Below are 16,486 nucleotides of genomic sequence, written 5' to 3' on the forward strand. Positions count from 1 at the left end.
GAGACAGAGCAGACTCACAGTGCTGAGAGACTCACCCATTGGGAGAAAGCCAAGCAAATCTCCACTGGAACACCCCCTTCCTCTGCCATAACTTGACCTTCTCATCTCTGACTCACTTAGACAATAAACAGTTGCTCACACTCACAGACACACACAAAGGTTCGTGACATTTATTGCTGCTGTGTTGATTCATCTCAAGGAACAATCCCTTCTAAGTAAACTGAGCTATTGATTGAAGTAGACCATCCGTATGTGGATTTCGTACTTCTAGAGTCATGAGTGTTCCTAGTAGTCGTACACTGTACTTTTAGCTAAATAACTATGGTCTCTGGTTCAGAAATATTGTGCATTCAAATTTTACATTTTTCACACTGTATTTTCTTGCGCAGGGGTTTTCAAAGTGTGAGACGGATGTTCACTGGGAGGCACCAAAAGACGTAAAAGGAGGTGCAGCAGAATTAAAAAAATAAAGCAAAACATCTTTTTCAAATCTGCTAAGCTATGTTCAGTTATGTCAAAACAAAAAATTTGGAATGTTCCGATCCGATCTTCAGGCTCGGGATCGGCTGCCGATCCGCTGTGTTTGTGAAGATCGGATGATATCGGCTTCTGCCACGAGATTGGGCCGATTTGTTTGCCGTATCACGTTCGTAACTCTGAGCCACACTCCAAAATGGGAGGTGCTGGTATGCGCCTCAAAGCTGGTTGTCACTCGACTTGCGCCAAGAAAACACAACACCACCATGCAGACATGTCCGCGGTGTACAATGAGGAAGTTACTTTCACATTGGACCGCTACAGCGGAAAAAGACTTTTGCAGACATTAATTATGAGATCCTATAAAATCGTCAAAATCCTGTAGCATCCTATAAACTCGTGTATTACTGGTATTAGAATTGCAAGGCAGTGGCTTGCAAGACTTGCCTTTTGGGCTGAAGTTCCAATCCTACCATGGTAGAAAAAATATGCAAATTGGAGAGAAACTAAAGTCTTCTTCCTGGGCCCTGCCAAGGTGTCATCTTTTGTCTTAATATTTCTTCTCCAAGATATCCTGTTGATGTCAAAATTTTTACTATTTTGACAATTAAAATGTTATAGCTTTACTGTGGTTTATTTTGTAAGCAATGCACTTCATTTGCACTGGTTACAATCACATGTGGTTGTTTTTTTGCTTGGGGTATTAGGATTTAGGATCACATATACAATAAGCAAGTCTCCCTTTTACGCAGATCATCCATGTAGACCTTGTAGATACTGACAAAAACTAGTCTAACAAGTCTGAAAAAATGTTTAATTAAGGGTTTAATTACAGTAAGTAAAGCATAGGACTGCTCAGGGCTGCAACGCTTCTTTGAGCTGCCCCATCACTTGGCTACTTGTGCATGAATTGTGTCTTTGTGCGTTGTTACACAGAATTGCATCCTAGAAACACAACTGAGAATTGGAATAAGTGTGCAATTACTTTTTGGTATTGTGGGATGATTGCAAGAAAGATGCAAACCTCATGGTCAGTAAACAGTGACTTCATGTCCGTCACTTCCACATCCATTCATTCATTCCTCCACCCAGAAGCATGGATGCGCCAATAGCTGAATGGAATGCTTGCAGGTGACCAATCAGAAAACATTCTCTCAACATAGATAATCATAATTTTTTGTTGTACAGAAGTGTTTCACGTCAGGCCAACTGATGGAATACGTTCCTGACGAGCACTGACATCAGTAGTGGCGTGTACAGTATATCACAGTCTTGCGCTTTATTCCCGAGAAAAAAAAAAATTACACCTCATTACTCATGTCTCTGTATCAAAATTCCTATTAAGTGCCGCTGTACTCCCAACACGATCGTGAATCATGGTTGGGAAGGTTGATTAAAAGCCAAATGCTTGCCAGTGGTCTGTGATTTAGTGGTTCAGGGGTGATTTGCTTTAAGAGGAATGTATTGTTTGAGAGCACCCAGGCTTGCAGGGCTCACTTTTCATTGTTCACCTTCATCATGAGGACCATCTTCAGGAGTCATGCTCAGTCAGTGAGTATACAGTATCTATGCGTGTGTGTGTGTGTATGTGCATGTGGTGGTGTGTGTGTAGGGTTGCCAAATTGCCAAAAATAAATAAGGGACATCTTGTTGGCAGGGCGGGCCGACCTGATTGCCCCTACTGGCGTGTATAGAACGATTTTTAAAATAAATATCTTTCTTTGCTATAATAGAATAAAATGGTGTCCTGTTATTCATTCAAGTCTCAGAGGTCCCACAAAGGTGTATTGGAAGTGTGTTGGAATTGTTGGAAGTGTCCAGCATCAAGTCTAGCCTTGATGCTTAAAAAATTGCTTTTAGGAAGCCACAATGGGAGCACGTCGTCTTGTGTGTCTGTAGCTGTATTGCTCATGAGCTGCATTTGTCCACGTCTGTCCTTGCCAGAGCGTATGGCTCCAAGAAGCGCTACTGTGCACTTTGTCCACCTTTTACATGTACAGGCGTCCCTCGCCATTTTGCTCTTCGAATTTTGCGGCTTCATGCTAACATTTTTTTTGTATCTATCAATAAATCATGTTTTGTGGTTGGATACGGCAAACATATGCATATTTAAGCAAATGTTGCATATTTTTTGTCTAAATTAAGCATTTTCAAACATAAAAATGACTAAATGAACTAAAATACAAACAAAAGGCATTAGACTTTGATATGTAATATCCTACACTGGTGGTGTCAGTAATGTTACTGTAATGTTTGGTGAGACGCGCACCAAACTTGATCCCCAGAACAACAGGCTTTTATTGCATGTTAGAATGATTTCGCAACACGTACAATAATCCTTAATAAAAAACACTGTCGTGGCCGTAAACCACATCAAGCTGAAATTCAACTCTGAATCCCCAACATCACTTCCTGTCCTCCCTCACTCAGTTCCCCTAGGGAGCACATTTACAGTATAGCAACACACATGAGCACGAATCTTATTTATGTCTTAAATCATTTATTTGTTCTTATTATACCTACTATATTGGGTAAGTGTAAAGGTGATTATAGAGGTGTTATTTTATGTTATGGTATGGTATTTCATTATGGTATTTCATTACCATTACCCCTTATTGCATGTCTATGATGATGTCCTCCATGATGTCCTCGAGGTGAGTCAGAGGAGATCTTGAAAACAATCATTAATTGCATTAAAATGTCAGCTTTGCTAAATATTTGCTAAAAATGTCTACTCTTCTTCACCGATTTAATTCTTAATTAAAACTAAACTAGCACTTAGTTGAGCACAGACCTCCACCAGGTCAAAAAACAATTCTAAACATGTTCACCTGACATGTTAAAGAATGATGGCGCATAAAGCCTGGTGTATGCTCCTGCACTGGGGTGCCAGCATAAGTCGGCCTGGTCTTCACAAAAGGGGGGTTTTTAAAGCCGCCACACCAAAGGACAGATTGGAGTAAACCGAGGAGTGTCACAGTGAAGAAACGAGCACTTGTACAGTCCTTCTTCACTGCAATACAAAGATTGCCAGATGGCAAATCATTATTGGAGGGAAATTGACCAAAGTACAGGACTGGAGGTGTGCGCTTAAAGAGAGTTGTGGTTGCTCACTGAGTTGACTCTTTAGAAAACTCCACCCCTAGCGTTTCGGCAGACACTGGCACGCCACACACTCAACCCCGATGAAGAGCTATAAAAAGGTCGCCATTGGAGGAGATGGCATAGTGACTACGCAGAAGCATAATTCAGCCTTACGGTATTCTACTCCAGCTCCATCTGCTGACGCCCCACATGGACCCCAATGCAAGTGGAGTGCAACTTTTTTATTTGCTCCTTAATTCGAATCCGCACCAAGTGTATCCGGTTCTTGCTCAGCATACGTATGTGCCACCCCTACCCAAAGCCTTTTAAAAATATTTTGTATAGTTTTTGCTTAATCTGTTACCAAACCAAGAATGAAAGAAAATGCCCTTTTAAAATGTCATGTTTTTGTCCTTGGTCCATGCCAGACCCTGTACTCCTATCGCTTACATCCTAATTGGACCAAGCATCTTTCCTCTTTTTAAAAATGTTTCCATTTGCTTTCTCTTTTTGGTTTTTGTCTGTCTTGCACTCACCCTCAAACTCCTATTTGCAGTATTTGAATTATTTTTTTTTTTCAAAGCTAGCTGCGTGTCTCGGTCCCAGCCATGTCACTAATCTCCTGAGCCAGGTCCACCAGTGCGACCAGTGCTTGTGAGCGATGAGGGCTGTGTGTGGTAGCCTGGTACAGCCCTTTCTCATGACCGGGAGAATAATCCTCATTATAACACCCCCCCAAAGCAATTCACACGCACACACATACACACAATGTTTTGCACAAGGCGTGCACACGTAGCCTCGCATTTTGGTCTTTGAGTGGCTCTCAAGTCTGCTGGAGAAAGCCTTCTTGCTTCATTAGTGAATCATGTGAAAACAGAGTGGATTTGTTCTTCTTATCTTCTTTTTCAGGTGTTTGCATCTCAAGGACATCAACATGCTTTGGCTACGCACAGGTACTCTGTTTGCGCGCCTTCTCCTTGTGTGATTGAGTGCTCCCTGCACAGTGAGAAGCTTTCTCCTCTTAATTGTCTGTGTGTTTGTGTAGGAAACATGAAGAACTGTCAGGAGATACAGCAGACTTGTCTAACACTTCGTAGTGTACATTTGATGCGTTTTTCATATTTTGCGTATTTATAGAAAAGTTCAAATGTTGTTCAAATGTGTTGCTTATGGCAACTTGTTCTGGTCATTCAGAGCCTTTTGTGATCCTCCAACAAATACAGAAACGTATTCTTAACTTGTCTTAGAAGAAAGTGCATTCTCAGAAAAAATGCATATTGTACCCGTACAGGTTCAATGGCTTCGGTTAGTGTCTTCATCTGTACTCTTGACACTTCAGCTTGGTAAAATACATGTATATACTTTGTTTATATACATCTTTGTACTTTGTTTATACTTTGTCCTTGAAATGTCGTGCTGTAAATAGTTATCGAGGTCTGCAGTAATTAACTACTTCATTGTAGATTGTATTTTGGGGGACCTAATTGGGTTCCTGTATCTTTAATTCTAACTGTATTTGTATTTGACAAACACTTGTAAATAGCTAATTGATGTGATAGAGCAGGGGTGCTTTTTCCGCCTGCAAGCTACTTTTAAAATGACCAAGTCCCAACGATCTACCTCTTACTATAAATATAGAAACTCTATATATTTACTATATTTATTTTTAAAAATATGAGTGTGTATTTATGTACGTTATACATGGGGTGCACAGACTTTTTCAGCATGCAAATTACAAGTCAAAATAATCTACCTCTTTGTATTAAACATATACAAATATACATACACAACATATACAGCATATTACATATCTAATATATGGATCCCGTGATCGTCTCGAAGTGTCCTTGGGCAAGATACTGAACCCCCAGTTGCTCCTGATGCTGCGCCATCAGTAGGTAAATGTGCTAGCAGTGTCAAAGCGCTTTGAGTGCCTTGGAGGTGGAAAAGCGCTATTCAAGTGAAAGACCATTTACCATTTACCACTTACCATAAGATCTAACTGGTAAACATTGAAATACTATTCTAAATATTAATGACGAGTATTTCACGTTCACATTTTCAAAGTTTACAGGTAATCAAAGTAGTTTCATCATGAAATAATAGTTTAAGAAGCAGAAGTGTAGAAAACACTGATTTCTGTAGTGGAGTTCGTGACGCGAAGCAAAGCCATCAAGAAATGCACTTTTTTTTCTACACAACTAGTCGCTACAAGTGAACAGATAACTTTCGTTATAGATATAGACATCTTACCGCTGAGTTAGTTTATCCATAATCAGAATAATAAAGATGAAAGTTGCATCTTCGTGTGTAGCTTGAAACGCCGCGGGGGAGTAAAAGCGAATCAGTAGGGGAGCTTAATGTCAGCTGACTGATGTCATATGACAACTACAAATTGATGTTTACATGATCGACCCAAACTACCTTGGTGACCTACCGGCAGCTCGCGATCGACGTAATGGGCACCCCTGTGATAGAGAATGCTTTAGTTTGCTGAGCTTCACTGTGGAATTCTAGTAAGAGTATACACTGGCTTTGTGTGTGAAATAGAAATAGAATGTGTCTGTTGTAGGTTGTCTTAAAGTATCAACACATCAAGTGTCTGAAAAAAAAACTTATTTGATGGCAAACATATAGCAATTTTCATTTATTGGATGAACACAATTAAAAAATTCAGTGGAAGGCAGGGGTGTCCAAACTTTTTCTATGAGGACCACATACATAAAAATTGTAGGATGCGGGCCCACTTCGATATTAGAGTGACCAGTGAGTTCCCGTACTTTTGCGATTCAACATTTGCAACCTCACAAATTCACAGGTTTTTGGTAAAACTTTAATTTTTTAACTCCTCCAAAAATAGGCTACATTTCATTCACCATTAGTTTTTAATAATTAACAAATACATGATAGATATATACGATACAGCACACGTGTACCTGACACATATGATGTACTGACGTAACGACGTGACGTCATTGCAAGATGTTGGCACCCTGTGTGTGCGCTAGGGTCTACACTCGACTTTCTTGAAATCCGGCCTCAAAACTTGCAAAGAGGCGGACACAAGTTCATACAGTGCAGTGCTTCTCAAATAGTGAGAGGCAGGAAGAACTCTCAATACTTGTGCAGACCTGCCTACAGGTCTGCCTACTCTCCATTTTGTTGCATTTTGCTGGTTTCAGTATGTACAGTACACATAAATCAATAGATACGATCAGTATCTCAATAGTATGTTAAATTGGGGGGCGCGCAAAAACGTTTATGACAGAAAATAATTGAGAACCACTGGTGTAGCGTATGATCGAAAGTCGTTACTGGAATTACAACAGGAAAGCAATGTGGATTATATAGTCACGGATTGGAGAAAGGCCTTCTTCGACAGCTCGCTGGAATGACCCAGCAGCCTGTTTGCTGCTTTAGCGGGAGATGTAGTTGCACAACAAATAGAAGTGTGGTTGTAGCGGCTAGATCATGACTCACATTCCATCTTACATTATCATTAATTAGTAGTGAGTGCCTGTACATTTTATCATTTAAAAATACTGTTTAATAAGCGTGTGAAGCATATTGTAGCTTGTTAGGTTACTTTGTCACAAGCGAACAATGGCAATTGAAGAGAGATGGGGAGGGTTCTGGAGCTGACTCTAATACACTTTTATTAAAAATGTTCATAATCAGAGGAGAACATCAACATCAAGATGCCAGGAGGTGTTGGAGGGGGGAGGAGCGAGCCATGTTTTAAAAATGTTCTCAATTATTTGTGGTTTTTCGCCGTTTGCGAACATAACCCCCACAAATGTATTCACTTTTCTTTTGTCAAGCTATGCTAAGCTGTTAAATATATTTTAATCATTATTATTGTTTGTGTAATAGTTCAACTTTTTCTTTTTTCAATGTGGCCCTAATCCTCCGCTTTCATAATGCTTGCTGTTGGGGCCAGTGGAACATGGGTCAATAAAAATTGAGCTATGGGACAAAAATGGCCCCCAGGCCACACTTTGGACACTTCTTCCCTAAGGTGGTACATTCTCCATTCCATGATGGTGGCTGATCTCACGCTGAACTGAAGTTTTCTTGTGGTATGCTGAAGTCTCCTATGAAGTCATCCATCCATTCAAAGTTATGTGATTTTTTTTTTCCACTGAAATTTTCATAGAACTGCGAATGGCCTCAGAGGTGTTTGACTGCAGAGGTTCCACCATATACTGTACAAAAGAGTAAGGAAAACGAGAATGTGTGTCTAGGATCATATACACACACACACTCTTTTTGTTTGTGTCCAATTTAGATTAACAGCCACGCTTAGAAAAACTGTCATAACACACACACACATTCATCCGCATATACATCCACACACCCTCCTCCATTCTATGAAAAGACCAGTCTGTATCAAAGTGAGTCTGACAATAATTTCACTGTTTCTTGCTGGACACAGCTGGACTGAGAGTAAACACAGAGCAGTGGCAAACTTGTGCATACATTGCATCTTTTCAACTTTGCACATTGAATGATTGGAGTTAATTGGAGTGAATTAATATTGTCCATCAAGCAAAGTATTACTTGTAACAAATATTAGTTGTTGAAGAAATGGGCAGAATCGAACAATGTGGAAGGACTGTACTGTGGCCTTCTTCCAACTCTTTGCTGTAGTTTGTTGTGTGTCAGCAGCGTGGTGGTGCATCTGGTTAGCACGTTTGTTTCACAACCAGGTTGGTCTCCAGGTGTGGATGTTGTCCCCATGTGTGCATGGCTCTTCTCCGGGTACTCCCGCTTCCTCACAGTCCAAAAACATGCATGCTAGGTTAACTGGTGACTAAATTGTCCATAGGTGTGAATGTGAATGTCTACTGTTTACAGGTATGTGACTGATGTCCACCCTGCGTCTCACTCAAAGTATGAGAAGTGTCCTGGCTGGTCCATCTATATTACAGACCACTAACTTATGTGATCTCGGGTTGCCATGGCAATAATAGAAACACTATTCTCCCTTTTACAAGTATGACACTAGTATAAGAGCTGTCTGCATCTGACATCAGCTTGAACAAATATACACCAAACAAGTTTTTTTTTCTTCAGATAAGTAGATTTGCAGTAGTTGCATAATGTATAGTTGTTACAAAACACAACAAGCACGTCCTATTTAGCACACATAGCTTGTTTCAGAGTAGTTCATTTATGTGGGTCACTGCAGAAAGTGTTCAGCATAAACACTATGGATTTGCATTGAATTAATTTTGATATACTGTATCTAATATTTGTTATACGTATGGACTAATTGCAGAGCATAGTCTAAGGAAAGCAAGCACTTTTATGAATTCTAATCTTCATCCTTGTCACATGTTTGACAACCGTAGAAGAGCTAAATATTAGCTTTTGGAGACATTTGTCAATCACTTCTCCTTGAGTTCTTCCACTCTGGATTTGAGCTTGGTCTTGAACATCACATAAACCCAAAGATAGCGACAACTCAAGCCCCGTTTCATCCTCTTTGCAGTTGTCCTTTGTTTCTCATTTCTCACCATTCCATCCTTGGATGTCGTACTTGAATGTTGACTTCCTTGCCCCTCGTTCTCATCCTCACCCTCCATCCATCCATCCAGCCTCCCCTCTCCCGCCAGCATTTCGTTATCAGGCCTGCCACTTTAGATTTACGGCTGTTGTGGGTGGGGTGCACATCTGGAACTTATTTCAGGGGGAACCATCCTGCTTTTCTCCAGCTGCACTGGCACGCATTAGAAAGAGACATTTACCATCTGCTTCAATCCACTGACGACAGCGTAAACATGTTAAAGGTTGCTGAAGACGTTGCAATCTGAAGATTGATGTGGCACTATAAAATGCAGAGTGTCTCTAATCTTGTTACATACATGTGGTCTGGTTTGAGCCTAACTTTAACTTAAACATGATTGCAGTGTTGGTAAAAGACATTTTTATCTTTACTTCACACAAGAAGAACAGAATTTGTGGAGGATATTATGACGAATAAACAGCATTTTTTCTGATGGTAGCACACAAATTCCGTGCAACTCCTCCCAAGAAAATGCTTTATCTATCATAAAATGTGTGTGTACGAAAAAGGAAACTGGAATTTAGGTTGTTGCCCATCCAGTGTATACCAGGTCCTTAGCCTCTGCTTCAACCTCCACTACACACACACACACACACAAACACACACACGCACACATGCACACATGAATACACTCACAATCAAGCTAAACTCCCAGCTGCTGTTTTAAAGAATGAAAACAGCATCGTAAATCATCACTCTGACTCTCATATTTAGCATATACCTGGATGTTTCTGTGTGCACTTTGTGTAAATATAGGAATAAGCTTGTTTTAAAGATTTAGTGCCGTCATGTGTTAAGGATTTGGGAGGCTTTGGCTCACAAAGGGTGAAAAAAAGGCCCTGAACTAAGAGGGAGCACAGAATTATTAAGTGACACGATGTATGTTTTATGATATAAGATATCTAAGTAAATGTGAAAAACTGTATAAGAAATATATGACAATGCAGTCATGTGGTAGTAGCAGTGTTTGCTTAAATTATGGAAAAATCTGGGAAAGGTTGTCTAAGTGATCAGATGCAAGTTTGACTGGTCATGCATGTAACCTTTAACTTTTTCATTCCCAGTATGCAAATCATCACTTTCCTTTGACATATTTATCTATTTTGAAAAACATGCAACATGCAACCTAATCAATTGATTTGTGATTTGCAGGAAAATGAACTGGGTTCATTAGGATATACAGTAAGATTATGTCGAAACTAGAGTGTGCGTGGACCGTTATTAATTGCCAGATGCTCTCTGTCTTCCCTGTCTGACCCCCTCCCCCTTTATCCCAGGTCATGATATTACCAGTTCTCTGGAGCCAGCCAACATCGACACCAGTATCCTGGAAGAGTACATCAGCAAGGAGGACGATAGCACTGACATGTCAGTAGAGACTACACACCAACCCAGCAACGTCAAAACAACACACACTGCCGATGCAGATCATGTTGTTACAAAGGAATTTGTTTTTTTCTGATAAGGCTAATCCCCAACCCCCCTTTTTTTTTCTTCTCTTCGGTCTCCCAGCTGCTTCTCAGAGGTCCACAGCACCCCAGGACCAAATTACTCATCTCCCCAAGCAGGAGGGTCTTCCTCAGGGGGGTTGGTGTGTGGAGTGAGCCCTCCTATTCCCCTTCGCCAGGGAGCCCCTCTGCCTGGGCCCCTTAACTGTCCAAACGCGTACCCTCCAGGTCCATCCCTGAGCCTCCGACACAGCTACCCCTGCCTGGGTCAGCAGCAGCACCAGCACCAGCACCACCAGCAACAGGCTCACGTCAAGCCTGAGCACAGAGGCCACTACGTCCCCGGGTGAGCACACTGTAGATGAATGGAGTCAAAAGCAGACATTTGTTCAGACAAAAGTCAAGGTAAAGATGCAGGACTTTGCCTTACTACTGTAGTCATTTATGCATAAGATTCATTTATACAAATAACAGATTTGCAGATCAGTCCACCAAAAAGAACCCACAAACTTATATAAAAAACTGAACATCCACTTCTGACAATCAGCATGCACATTATGCCCAACTAAAGCTTGCTGGTCTAGAATATGTCTGTTTTTTTTTTCTTTAGAACTTTACCCGAGTCTCCCCCAGACTCAAGCTCAGAGCCGTACTCTCCTCAGCAGGTGAATGGTGAGTCATCGCAATCATCTTTAATGGCCAGTTTCAAAACAGAAACTAGTCAGAATTAGCAGAAAGTACACAAATGCATACTTTCATACTATAAGAGATCAGCATGCATGGTAGCTATGCTTGTTTTGCCAGGAGAAGGAATGATGAACGCTTTGTACGTAATGTAATGCATATAGAAAGTGCAGTGACGCTGTACCGATATAACTATTAATGACTTACATCACACCTTGCATGCCCGCGTGTGTGGGGTACAACTCAATATTTACAGCAGAACATACACTGAATTTCCCCTTGAGGGATTATAATCACGATACAGTCATGCAAAAAATGATTAGACCACCCTTGTTTCTTCAGTTTCTTCTTCATTTTAATGCCTGATACAACTAAAGCTACCTTATACAAAAATAGCTCATAAGAGTTGAATTGTTTGGCAGTACAATGCTAGAGCTATTCATGTAGGAACTTAAGTGATTTTGGTTATTATCAAGAAAACCATGGAAGTTTCTAGATATCAGCTCTTAAATTACACTCTTATGAGCTATATTTGTTATCATCATTATATTTGTCCAAACAAATGTACCTTTAGTTGTACCAGGCATTAAAATGGATCAATAAACTGAAGAAAAAAGGATGGTCTAATCATTTTTTCCATGACTGTACATAACTTCTGGTAGCTTCGGGTCAGTGACTAATTTTTCCATGACTTTATAAGATTAAATTAAAATTAATAATGATGACTAAAACTACAGCATCTATAAAAGTAACATAGTTTATCTCCTATTTTTTATATCGCAGTAGGAAGGCATGGCAAGAATGCATATAATAATCGGAAATGTAGATGATTTTCACACAGGATAACACTGAGGTTCACACTGAAATCAATACTTATGTTACTCATCACTTTACTGTATTCAACAGAGCTTAAGGACGAAGACAAAAATCCAATTCACGTGCAACTAAATCAATATTTACAATACTAGACACTCCATCTGTCATTGATTAAGCCAGAAGAAGAAGCAGAAACTTCCAAAGCTTTATTTTAAGTGATTCCTCACAGTATGAAGATGCTATTGTTTCAAAGTGATTAGAAAAAACAATGTGTCATAATATCAGTAACAAAAGTCAGTGCGCCACTATTTCCGGGCAAACGCTATTGCAGGCCTTGCTCACAGGTGTGGATAAAAAAGTACTATGTTGACACTGAGTCAGCAAAGAAAAAATCCATATATTAGAATCATGTATCACAACATTTTTTAACGAAAATATATACAGTGGAACCTTGGTTAGCATCATTACTCCACTCCAGTGGTCTGGCTCTAACTGAGACGTACTCGAACCGAATAAATAACGTAAATCCAATTCATCTGTTCTACAAAGCCAAAAATGTTAACACAAAACATTTTTATAGTTTCACAATTATAGTTTTGCAGAAAACAATTGTAAATGCATATAAAGACATATAATTGATGAATAAAAGGGATAAATGAACAATTAATTACTTACCTTACCTTCACTGAAGACGTGTTGTTGGGAAAAGACAGTGTGGCAGCAAGATCAACACGGACACCATTAGCGAGGCAATTGCTCTATACGATGACAATGACTGGCTTTGAGGTGAATCGGAAGTCGAGTCAGAGGTATAACACCTATGAAGGAGGGTGCTCACCTGACGACCCCAATGAAGTTTGAAACCCTGATGTTGCCATACATCTCCACAGCTGCGATAACAAAGTCAGGCAGATTATATCTTGACATCTTTGGAAATTCCGACTTTAGATTCTCGATAATACTTTGCTGAGAACCTCCCCCCAAAGAGGTGGTGTTGGGGGGAAAGAGGAGAAATTGTGCAACCACCCGGTCCGGCAGGGCAGCGGTTGAACCCAAGTCAGTTTCTCACCATCTCATCCTCTGTGGACCTATCATCGAAACACCAATGAAGGAGGGTGCCCACCTGACGACCCCAAGGAAGTTTGAAACACACCTCTCACCCACAACGTCGGCATACTGTACATCACCACAGCTATGAGATGACTGATGCATACATCGCTAACATTCATGCCCCAAGTATCTATGTTCATTCGGGGATTGATCCACCTAGTCCTAAAACACAACTGATTGGCTAAAAGAAAAACAACAACCCCAATAGTGTGTATGTGACAACAACCTGTCAATCTTGCCAGAATGTCCTGGAACCTGATTCTGAAGGCCCTGGACAGATTAGATTGATACATACAGTACACCTACACTACTGGAAGCACTACAGCCAAGAAAAACGCTACAAAATGGAGATAATAGACTGTTGGATAGAAATTCATATAATTTAATGGAACAAATACTACAATTCAATTTACTTTGAATTGCTGACTGCACACCACTTAACTTTGTTAGTTAGCAAAGAACTACAGAGTCAATCGCTGATGATATCATAGACGGGCAACGGTACTGACTTCTGGTTCCTGTTTCCATGTATTAGCAAGGACGTTTTGTGATAAAAATACAGTAAGGACACAGCTGGACACAGGCTACCACCATTACCACTTCCATACACGCGCCATATTGTACGCTTACAGGAAAATGTTTGCAAACTGAGGCAAAATTGTGGCGGACATGTTCTATGTTAACTGAAAACCGTGCTAACCAGGGCGTACGCTAACCGTGGTTCCACTGGATTTAAAAAAATGTAAATAATATCTAAAACTATTATTATTAGTTAACAATTCAATTTGACTTTCCATAGTTCTGGTTTGCTATAACTCATCTAGAGAGATATGATTAAGTTGAAGGACTGAAAATGTATACTTGTTTTGTGAAATAAATACCTGAGTACTGGACAGAGCAAGTCATTTTTTTCTGTTAATATTTGGATTAATAGATACTTAATGGATACAAACAACTTGAGGTACGACTTGCTGAGACTCTGTTGATGTAGTTGGATCATATTATTGGGATATATTATATATCAATACATCAATTAATTGATTCATTTCTACACCCCCTACAAAATATGTAAAATAATTATGCAAACAGTACTCAATTGTCTGAAATAGATTAAGTGACTGTTGTGATGAGAAAAGGTGATTTCTTTTGACTATGCAAACATGCACTTGTGTCTTTTAGATCCCAACATGATAAGGACCATGACACCGGAAAACATGTGTCACATGACACCAACGCCACCCCTTCCACCACATGGGCACTATCCCAGCATGCACCGGGACATGTACCTGAAGCCTGAGCCATTAATTTCACAGTATCCCATCGGTCCAGCCACAAGTGCAGGTGGAGACCTGCAGCAGACACAGATGCTCCACCAGCTACTGCAGCATCCGCAGGGGCAGGAGTGAGTGACCATGAAAAGAAGACGTTTTGTTCCCTTGCTGTATGATTGGATGTCATTTGTGTTTCTATTTGCTTCGACAGTGGAATTCCTGTTCACCAGGCCAAAAAGAGGAAGCACTCCGACTCACCCAACAGCACCCTCAATTCCCAAATCCTCACAGGTATCATCAAACAAGAACCAGGTAGGCAGGCATCCTTTTGTCTTCCTGACCTCTACCCATTCACTCACCCATTCTTAATTTTTAACTCTGCACGAAGATAAAACAGAGTAGTGTGAGCAGTCTACTGGTTTTAGCATCTGTGCTTAAACCTTTTAACTTTAATTGTATTTAATTGTATTTTTTTTTTATTTTATTGTTTATTACAGGCTTGATGCAGGATGCAGACAGTGGCTACTTGGACCCCAACTATCAGTGCATTAAGTGGCAACCTCACCAGCAGAACAAGTGGACACCACTTTATGACGCAAACTGCAAAGAGCTGTGGGTGGAACTTGTTTTTGGCAAATCTTTATTTTAAGACCTCAGAAAGAACTAAAGGCAGTTCCCCGAGAGCTAAAAATGAAAGGAGTGATAATTGTTTGGGAAGATAATTCAACCACAGAATTGATATAGCAAGGTTGCAGAGGTTTATAAATTCCTCAGAGGTGAGCCGTGCGGGGGAGTGATCAAGTCCAGGGTTTCGGCTATGAAAATCTACGTGAGGAGGAGGAGGGCGGTGGAGGGAGAAATGAATGTGGATGTACATAGTCAATGTTGGAAACACAGAGTAATGAGTAAGGATGATCTCACCAGACCTTTCAATAGTAAACGTCAACACGAGGGAAAAGACGTATTTTAGGGATTGACATTACAGTGGAACCTTATGGTGCGCTGGACTCGTTCACTTTTCAAAACAATTACCGCATAAGAAATCAAGGAAATAGAAATAATCTGTCACCACACGCTTTTTTTTTGTATTTAATGAACATTTTAACATTCTTAATGGTCATATAAGTGCAAAGGACAGATACAGTATGTGTGTACCACTTTCCTGCGTCACAATAAGTTCCACTTGCCGTTCTACGGTTATCATCACATTCATTCTTTAGATGCTCACTGAAATAATGGTTTACAATATTTGTGGCGGACTCAAGTGACGCTGGTTTGTTTTTTTTCTATGGTCACATTACTGAAAATAGATTAATGGCTGTCCGGTGTCCAGCTCTATAATGCTGCGTTTTTGGCATTTTCCTGAAAGGAGACATACTGTATTCTACAGTTTTAAAAATGAAAACAGTCCCCATGTGTCTTAATAACATGTCTCTGACTGTGTGCTTCGGTAAAATTACCCCAAGGATCAAGAATTACAGCACACGTACACGTTCTCTAAATAGTCCTGTTCAGAGCACCTGGTTTGTTCTTGGTTGTTAATTTCACACTTGATGGTGGGGCAGGCACTGCAGAGACCCAAGTGCTTGTGTGTACATGCAATTAAAAAGTCATAATACAATATGTCTCCATTAAATGCCACCTTCTCTTGTCTTTAGCCCCATGCCAACCTACCGCGTCGATGCTGACAAAGGCTTCAACTTCTCCTTGGCTGATGATGCATTTGTATGCCAAAAGAAGAACCACTTCCAGGTGACAGTGTACGTAGGGATGCTGGGTGACCCCAAGTATGTCAAGACAAGTGAAGGCCTACAGCCCATCGATTGTTTCTATCTGAAACTCAACGGAGTGAAAGTGAGGGACCGTAGTGATTGATGCTATCCTGTCAAGTGGGGCCCCACAGTATATTTATTTAGTGTGTTGTTGTTGTTTTTCTGGATTGCAAGGTGGAGGCCATGAACCAGTCCATCAGTGTGGAGCAGTCGCAGTCGGATCGCAGCAAGAGACCTTTCAAACCAGTTTTGTGA

The 16,486-nt window shown here is 40.4% G+C and overlaps 1 protein-coding gene across 7 annotated transcripts in view; it reads left to right on the forward strand.

Moving 5' to 3' along the window:
• myrf (myelin regulatory factor) overlaps positions 1 to 16,486 on the forward strand; it is a 29,064-nt gene that overhangs the window by 2,571 nt on the left and 10,007 nt on the right. For 3 of the 7 annotated variants that reach the window (XM_054777375.1, XM_054777382.1, XM_054777378.1), the window contains exons 2-9: positions 10,408 to 10,498; positions 10,643 to 10,924; positions 11,189 to 11,250; positions 14,368 to 14,590; positions 14,671 to 14,771; positions 14,957 to 15,071; positions 16,118 to 16,313; positions 16,397 to 16,482. In XM_054777375.1, coding sequence (XP_054633350.1) covers positions 10,408 to 10,498; positions 10,643 to 10,924; positions 11,189 to 11,250; positions 14,368 to 14,590; positions 14,671 to 14,771; positions 14,957 to 15,071; positions 16,118 to 16,313; positions 16,397 to 16,482 — 1,156 coding nt within the window. Of the gene's footprint in view, positions 1 to 4,336; positions 4,515 to 10,407; positions 10,499 to 10,642; positions 10,925 to 11,188; positions 11,251 to 14,367; positions 14,591 to 14,670; positions 14,772 to 14,956; positions 15,072 to 16,117; positions 16,314 to 16,396; positions 16,483 to 16,486 lie in introns of those variants that run through there. The other 4 variants (XM_054777377.1, XM_054777380.1, XM_054777381.1 and 1 more) reach the window with 3 other exon arrangements.

This window comes from Dunckerocampus dactyliophorus, chromosome 5, assembly GCF_027744805.1.
Source record: "Dunckerocampus dactyliophorus isolate RoL2022-P2 chromosome 5, RoL_Ddac_1.1, whole genome shotgun sequence".
Lineage (NCBI taxonomy): Eukaryota > Metazoa > Chordata > Actinopteri > Syngnathiformes > Syngnathidae > Dunckerocampus > Dunckerocampus dactyliophorus.